Here is a 9,549-nt window from a genome sequence, read left to right on the forward strand (position 1 = left end):
CATGCTAAATTGCTATAATGTAAAAATAATTACTTTTACTTTATTATAAGAAGCAAAAGACATAGATAAAAATAAATCACAACAAGAATCAAAAGAACAAACAAATTTATTCATCTAAAGCCAGAATCCAGTTAAGGAATTACAGCACAATCAATGAGAGAAGCGAGGGTGGACGAAATTTGAACCCCCCAAAGGGTTCCTAAGCTCCCCTAATGTGGTTTCCTAAGTCTCTTTATATAGAATTTGTATTGGACATTGTTTCAGCTTTTTTGTTGTTGTAATCTTCTTTATGATAATTATTTCCTCCAATTATCTTCTAAATAATCCAATATCTTCAAAATATATTTGATTGTTGTGAAGATCTAAAAATATTTGAGAAGATATATGCTAGACTAAAAAAGATTTGGTAAATATTATATTTTGATATTTATTGATATAGTTAGATAAGGTAATATTTAACAATATCAAATAAAATATCCTAAGATATGTTTTTCCCAAATTATCTTTAATCATAGGCATTTATCAATTATCAAAGCCCTTTTAATAGAAAAAATAGACAAAAACCGCAAGATCCAATTTTTGTTGCATGTTCCCTCTTCTTGGCTTAGCCAAATTTTTTCACTTTTCCATGCTATGCTTGGATTGACCCTTATGGTCTTGATTATTTTCTATTCTTGGATTTGTCTTTAAGGTGTTATGAAACTTTAACCAATTTATTTCCACACCTCAATGAGTTATACTTAGTTACAACTACACTAACACACCTCAAAATATCCAAAGAACATTTATGCAACTAAAAAGTTATTTTTAACATGTTTTTATATCTCATGCTAAATACATCCAATTATAAAAAATCTTATTTAAAATATTTTATTAAAGTACAAAAACCAATTAAGAATAAATTATTAAAGGCTAAATAAGTGCATAAATATGCCTTCATCACTTTCCCATCTTCATCTAGTTTGTTGTGATAGACCCATTTAACTCTAAATGCGTGCTTTCCTTGAGGTAGCTCAACGATTTCTCATACCTCATTCTTGAATTCATCTAATTCTTCTTTCATTGCTTCAACCAAAGGATCTTCCACTTTTTGATAATCTTCTTCCTTCTTAAAATTGTGATGAGGAGATATACCTATGGAGTATTGTACTCAATTAATACTAGAGATTTGGTTTCTAGGGTTCTTTCCAATTAAACACAAGTGCAACACTATTTTCAACTCTAGATTAAATTGGAAGTAGATGTTTTTTTATGCCGGTTGTAGTGTTTAATAGGTATAAAAAAAATTCTCCAATCTTATATTTTTGTCATTATGTTATTTTTATACCGGTTGTAGGTTTAACCAGCATAGAAAAACATCTTTTTATACCTGTTTTGTTATAATCGATATAGAGTTTTTTGTCATTTATTACCGTTTTTCCACCGTGTTACTTTTTATACTTGTTTAGAGTGTAATCGGTATAAAAAAGTTTGTCTTATTTATGATATTGTCACCACCCCACTTTTTATACCTTATGGATTTCAATAGGTATAAAAAGTGTATTTTGTATTAGGTGTTTTTTCTACCAAAATTGGATTCTAAAGAACGTGTTGTAGTGAATAATCCAAGTGTGAGTCAAAGTCTTACATTAAATAAAAATGACAAAGTTAAACACTATATCAAAGAAAAAAAATCGATAAAGTCATTGTCATATACTAAAGCTGTCAAAACGGGTAACCCGGCCCGACCCATCACGGGTTGACCACTTAGTGAGCCAACCCAACCCGGCTCATTTATTAGCGAGCCGAAAAATTCGAACCCGACCCGACCTACCACAGGTTGGTGGGTTAAACAGGTTGGCTCATTGGCTCACTTAATTAACTTTTTTTTCACCTCTTCTTCTGAGATTCTTATAACATGTTGCTTTGATCGATCAAATTGAAACAGTAATAATTGGACCAATTGATATAAAAGAAAATGAAACAAAAAGAAATATGTTAATATATATTCTAAGCTATCAAGCATAAAATTTTGCCAATTTAGTTTAACAAAAATATATAGCATAAGATAAAACTATTATGCTTATAGATAGGTCTAAAAAATGGATAAAACAAATGATATATTCTTGAATTATCCAATCTATAATATTATCCATCTATTAAATTGGAGTTCTGAATGGATAAATCCACATTATCATGCTCTCTTGAAGCATCTTCTTCTTAAAGGTTGTGCGTTTTTAATAATTAATTTGATTTCAATAAAAAAAAATAGGATTTGAACAATTAATTTAATTAATTTGATTTAATTAAAAAAAATAGGTGGGTTGGTGAACCAACCCGACCCACCATGCGTTCAACATGTGTGAGCCGGGTTCTTAGTGAATCGGGTCAAAATTGGCTTACATAAAAAATTTTGCATTTTTTTTCAACCTAACCCAGCTCAAACCCGTGATGAGCCGGATTGGCTCATGGTTTCAACCCATTTTGATGGCACTATCATATACAAAGAATCCTCTTACAAGATTTAACTTTTGTATTTTGAGATTAGTCTCGAGCTTAGTCTTCCTAGAAGGATGGGCAAGCCACCTTTCAGATCTAAAATTCATATTGATTTATTTTTTACAAATGCTTTTCGTTTCAAATTCTTTTAATAACTAGGTTTGGTGTTGTTGCATAATAGGTTTTAACACTTCTTTCTAGCTCTTTTTGATAAGTTTTTAAGAAGCATTCATATATTATTGTGCATGATCTTTCCTGCAAAGTATGTATATAACTTTGATTTTTCAACTTTAAGAACAATCTCAGGTTGCTTTGATTAAAATAGGATATAGACTTCACTAAAATTAAGACCGATACAAAAATTATTACATTTTTTGTTTATTTTTGTTGATTTTTCCCCTTTATTATGATACTCTTACTTGTTGCTCGAAATTATTAAAATATTTTTTTGAAATGTTATTTAGTAATTCAAGTAAAAATCAAATTAATAAATTTAAATTTCTAATAACTAAACTTTTCTTTACCATAATAATTTTGAATTAGTTCATAATACACATTATTTTAATAATAAAAACAAACAAATTACACTCTATATGTATTATGTGAAAATGTAAAACACCCGATAACTCCAAATGGCAGACGTACAACCCACGTAAAACACGCTCACCACCAAGTACGCTCGTATCACAAACACAAATAACCAAGTCAACTTATGTAAACACAATTTTGTCAAAAGTTTAGCACTGCTTGCCATGCCAACTACGGCGACCCAGTTACCCCTATTCAAGTTCTAACCTTTGAACTTTTTTATTTATTTTTTCATTTTCTAATACTCTCTATAATCACTGCTCATGTGAATACATATCTTCTAATTTAACTCAATTAAATATTTGAGGTTGTTTCGTATGCTGTTATAATGTAGTTTAATCTTGAATTCTTTAATTAAATTTTTCATTTTTCATCATTCAATATGTTTATTTTTTCGCTTGATAATTTCTACGAGATACATCGTTACCAAGTAAAGAAATAAAAGAAACAATGCCACAAATTAATCAAGTATAAAGACAAAGAAAAGAAAGTAGTAGCACCATCCAAGGGTTATCTAGAAGAGAGTCCAATTCCACCAAAAAGTATGAAAGTAAAAAAGAAAGAAATAAATAACAGTAATAAGATAATAGTAATATTATCATAACAATAAAAGAAAGAAAAAAGCTAAATGAGAGTGTACTATATGATAATATTTTATATTTTACATAGGTGGGTCAACAATTCTGGCCAAGTTAGCACCTAACCGTCTGCTTTATGTCTCTTTCAAGCCTTAGCATGCGGATCAAAGAGAAAACCTGCTACCCGTGTTCCCACGGAACAAGAACTTGACCTCACAACTCAGAAGGGTGTGCTCAATTTCCTTCTTCTGTGTTTTTCTGTGGTGCATGTTTGGAAATCTTGAATATGTGATTTCAATTTCACTCCAAACTAAGGATCTGCATCTATCGAGTGAATCAAATACGCACTTAAATCAATCAAGAAGAACTGTTTGGGAAGAAGCGCCCCTGATCCAAATTCACCAGCCCGTCACGATTGCTTGCTGGAGGACTCACTGGGTTGTTACTTAGCCTCTGAAAAAACATGTTGCTGTTGCTGTTGTGGTCTTCACCTTGTGAGCCACCATCACTGTACAGATTGTAGTGTTGGTTTTGGTGCTGAAACATGTTTTCTTGTTGTTGGTGATGTTGACCTTGTTGATGAAGATGGTGGTAGCTTAGAGGGGGTGATGATGACATAACAAGGGGTGTTGGGCTTAGAGAAGGGATAGGGCGTGAGGGGAACCCAAAGCCCAAGAGGTTCGGCAGCACCTGAGGTGCTGCTGATGGGCTTGCTGCAAAGGGTGCATTCGGGCCTCCAGTGAATTGTTGAACCATGGCTCGGAAATTTGTGGTGTCTGTATTGAGCAAGGTGGTCGGAGTTCGCCGTGAGGCCCGAGAGCGACGGCGCGTAGGTTTTCCCACGCGTCCTTCTGGACCTAAATGGGTTGAAGTTGATGGACTGGTATTTGGGAAGTCAGAACTTGTTGGAACGGTGGCTGGAGTGGTGGTGGTGGTGGTAACAGTGAAGTCAGGGATCGATGGTACGGGATGTTGATTGTAGAATTGAAGCCAATCATTTGGGCCAGACATGGTTTGGGTCATGGCCAATGAGCATAGAATATGATAGAAGGAGAAGACAGAAGCAAGAAGGAGAACAATACAGTATTGCTGTGGTTTTTGCTTTTAAGGTTTGGTGAGAGTAAGAGGGAAAAAAACTTGTGCATCAAGGTTGGTATTTATGGTGGATTATCTTCCTTTTTTTTTGTCGGGGTTTTTCTTCTTTTTGTGGGGGTTTCTATTATTTGGTATTTTAGTCAAAAGTGTGAACGTAATGGAAGATCCTCATTCTGGATTTGGGGCAAACAGTAGGCTAGATTCGTAAGGCGGCAACACGTGACAATAGTTTGGACTTATAAAAATCTACTTTTGTTCTTATGTTACGTTTGTCATTCTGTTAAATAAAAAAATATTATGAATTTACTCAATTTTAATATGAGATTTCAGAAAAACACATGTTCTAAAATGGAAAATAAAATATATTTTGCATTTTAGTAAATTTTGTAAAATAGTAAAACAGTTCAGTACAAATAAAATTTTGTAAAATAGTAAAACAGTTCAGTACAAATAATAATATATTTTATTTTCAATATGATAAAATATTATAATTTAAATTTAAATTTTACTAATTTAAATTTTATATATTAAATTATTAAAAATTAAATATAAGTTGAATTATTAAATTGAATTAAATATAAAATATATACATATTTATTATATTAAATTGACTATTTAATCAATATTACATAAGTTATTAACAAAATTGTATTAGTTTTGTCTTCCTAAAGTTGAACATTTTTTTTCAACTACAACAATAAAATTTAGGAATAAAATTTAGGGTTAAGTATGTTTTTAGTCCCTAAACTATCAAGCGAATTTGTTTTTAGTCCCTCTTTCAAAGTAAGGTACATTTTAGTCCTTCTATTTAACAAAAACATTAATTTTTTATCCTTCCAGAAGGACCAAAAATTAAGGTTTTTTTGAAGAAGGAGGAATAAAATGTACCTTACTTTGAAAGAAAGACTAAAAACAAATTCTCTTAACAGTTTATGGACTAAAAAACATATTTAACCCTAAAATTTACTATGTATTTAACCAAAATAAAAAATTAGGTTGGAATTAGTGTTAAAGGACAGATTGACTGGTTTCGCCAGTTTTACTCTTATTTTATAAAATTTGTTTTGTTTTTCTTAAATTATATATATATATATATATATATATATATATATATATATATATATATATACATATATATATATATATATATACATATCTATATATATATATATACATATATATATATATATATATACATATATATATATATATATATATACATATATATATATATATATACATATATATATATATATATATATATATTAAAACTACACTACAACTAACACAAGAAAAAAATTTAATGTATGTTATTTTAGGTTGGAAACATTAAATTGATATATTTTGTATTTGAACATACATCAATTAACATTTCTTGTATCTAATTGACATCTATTGTAAAGAGAATAAATGTCAATTTGTGAGTTTTTTTGTTTTTAATTCTTCGTCAATATTTTTCTTCATTGAACCATATATAATATAAAAATACATAAAAACAAATTTCAGAATTTTAGTAATATGGCTATCGAAAATAAAAGCGTAAAGTATAGAAATTTTTTTCTAAAATAGTAACAAAATAAAAACACAATTTAAATTATGGACTTTTTAAAATTCCAAAATCCTAAAATATTTGAACCCAAATGCAAAAACGCATAATAGAAGTTACCACAAAAAAAAAACAATTTTTTAGCTATTTTAAGTGAATTTTACAAAATCAGGATTAATTTAAAAATGTAAAAATGCAACCTTTAAGGTCACAATAATGGCTAATGAGTGAAATATCGTTGGCTACAAAAAAAATTAAAATTACTGACATATAAATTTTTTTATTAATGACAAATATCTGTCGATAATACAATCAATACGTTGTGTATTATCTGTCGGTAAGTCCATCAATAATGTCCAAGATAGGTTGGAATGCAATTGGTAACATTTCTTACCCATTACAATAATGTCCAATAAGATCAAGACCATAGTTCCTCACAAATCTTTGGACCTTCAACTATTCAGAAAATAAGGTTTTCACTTTCAAGAATGGATTGCAAATCAAGGACTTACTAACCTCCTCCAAATGAAAGGTCATTGCTACCCAGATTTTGTAGAAGTTTTCTACACAAACCTGAGAGTTCTAAATGGGTTCATTCACTCTAGAGTAAAGGGTGTAAACATCACTATTGATGATGATGTTTGGTTATTGGTTGCTGGGCTGAAGGCTGAAGGTTTGCATTCTCATATCTGTGACTTTGACTCAAACATTTGGCTAACAAAAAGGGAAATATATAGAGAATGCTTGAGATATCCAGGGAGACACAATATGGACAAGTTATACCTACATAATGGCTTAAACAAGGAGTAGAAAATGGTTGTTTATGTCCTCGCTTGGCTACTGATGCCTGAAAGGTTCTTGCATGATAGAATGACAATATAAGATATATTTCTGTTGAATGCCATCAAGACTAGAATCCCGACCAACTGGGTTGCGGTATTGAAAGACCACGTGATTGATGTTGGAGTTAATCATGGACACAACTTGCCATATGGGGTATTCATCAGTGTCGCAACCGGAATCGCGACGGGACGACGATCCAAAAAGAAACGGGTTTTAAAAAGAGATTTGGAGTCGCCACCATAGTTTATTATGGAAAACTACGGAAAAACCTCAAAACGATAAAGCACGGTCCACGAAAACCAAAGATTGGGTTCGGGAGTCGGTTACGCGTGGGGAAGGTGTTAGCACCCCACAACGCCTGCCCTAAGGCAGTACCTTTAACTAAATGCACGAATATGATGTGGTTTTTCAAAATGTTTAATTATCCCCTAAAATAAAATTCTAAATAAACAAAACATATTTTTTTAGTTTTTTTTGGGCCCGACAAGGATTGACCTTGCTCCTACGTATTCTCATTCAAAATGAGAAATCAGGGTTACGTAGTTCTAGCTTGAAAGACTGTTTGTTGTTTGGAAAAGCAGATGTTTTTAATTTTTGGAGATTTTATATTTTTAATATTTTCGAGAAAAAGAAGGTAATGAGTACTAGGCCAACGCGAACGGTCGCACGAGTACTCATACCCTTAAAATGATATTTATATATTTTTTATTATTTTTGAAAAGAGAGATAACGATATTAAGCACTAGGCCGATGCGAACGATCACACGAGCACTCATACCGTTATATACTTATTTAGGATGACTTGAGAGCATTGAGTGCTAGGCTGATGCGGACGATCGCACGAGCACTCATACCCTCGTTTAATATTACGTAAATAAGAGAGAAAAGTATTGAACACTAGGACGATGCGAACGATCACACGAGTGTTCAACCTTTAAACGTATTTTTGAAATTTTATTTAAGAAAAGAAGAAAAAGGTTTTTAGCATAAGGACGACGCGAGCGGTCACACGTGTACTTAACCTTCAAAACGTATTTTTTATGTAAATTTATTTAAGGAAGAAGAAAAAGGTTTTTAGCACAAGGACGACGCGAGCGGTCACACGTGTGCTTAAACGTTTAAAACATATTTTTGTAAATTTATTTAAGGAAGAAGAAGAGGTTTTTAGCACAAGGACGACGCGAGCGGTCACACGTGTGCTTAAACCTTTAAAACGTATTTTTGAAATTTTATTTAAGAGAAGAAGAAAAGGTTTTTAGCACAAGGACGACGCGAGCGGTCACACGTGCGCTTTAAACCTTTAAAACTTTTCTCGAAATTTTATTTAAGAAAAGAAGAAAAGGTTTTTAGCACAAAGACGACGCGAGCGGTCACACGTGCGCTTTAAACCTTTAAAACTTTTCTTGTAAATTCTTTTTATTTAAACTATCAATATTGTATTATTAAATATATATTTTAGGATAAGTGAATGTCTAAAATAAATAAATAGAACAAAATAAAATAAGACAATAAAGAAAAATAAATAAACAAAAGAAATTGGAGAGACTGAACGAACGTTGGGGACAATATTAAGGATAGCGAGCGCTTGTTGGGGAGAGGACGAACGTCCGTTGGGGACAATATTAAGGATAACGAGCGTTCGTCGAGAGATATAACGGACGAACGTTGGGAACGAAGGCTGAATAACGAACGGTCGTTGAAGAGATGACGAACGGACGTTGAGAAATTGAGCCTTAAGGACGAACGCTCGTTGTTTGAAACGACGAACGGACGTTCAAATATGGAAGCTTAAGGACGAACGCTCGTTGTTTGAAACGACGAACGGACGTTCAAAAATGGAAGCTTAAGGACGAACGCTCGTTGTTTGAAACGACGAACGAACGTTCAAAAATGGAAGCTTAAGGACGAACGTTCGTTATTGACATGACGAACGGACGTTCAAAAATGGAACCTTAAGGACGAACGTTCGTTATTGACATGACGAACGGACGTTCAGATATGGAAGCTTAAGGACGAACGCTCGTTGTTTGAAACGACGAACGGACGTTCAAAAATGGAAGCTTAAGGACGAACGTTCGTTATTGACATGACGGACGTTCAGAAATGGAACCTTAAGGACGAACGTTCGTCATGACGAACGGACGTTCAAAAATGGAACCTTAAGGACGAACGTTCGTTATTGACATGACGAACGGACGTTCAGATATGGAACCTTAAGGACGAACGCTCGTTGTTTGAAACGACGAACGGACGTTCAAAAATGGAAGCTTAAGGACGAACGTTCGTTATTGGAATGGCGAACGGACATAAAGGCTTAAGGTTAACGAACGCTCATTCCTTTAGCTAACGAGCGCTCATTCGTTTGGATAACGAACGTTCGTTAGGGAGAAGGTTGAGCGAACGGTCAAAAAGGCTTAAGTT

The 9,549-nt window shown here is 32.5% G+C and overlaps 1 protein-coding gene across 1 annotated transcript; it reads right to left on the reverse strand.

The window, feature by feature from the left end:
- Nucleotides 1–3,636: 3,636 nt before the first annotated feature.
- On the reverse strand, nt 3,637–5,008 carry LOC124838096 (uncharacterized). The gene has a single exon (XM_047313618.2). It carries the CDS (start codon nt 4,665–4,667, stop codon nt 4,002–4,004), a length of 666 nt encoding a protein of 221 aa, XP_047169574.1. The 5' UTR covers nt 4,668–5,008; the 3' UTR covers nt 3,637–4,001.
- Between the last annotated feature and the right edge of the window lie 4,541 nt (nt 5,009–9,549).

This window comes from Vigna umbellata, chromosome 7 (genome assembly GCF_029865625.1).
Source record: "Vigna umbellata cultivar VRB3 chromosome 7, Vumbellata_1.0, whole genome shotgun sequence".
Classification (NCBI taxonomy): domain Eukaryota; kingdom Viridiplantae; phylum Streptophyta; class Magnoliopsida; order Fabales; family Fabaceae; genus Vigna; species Vigna umbellata.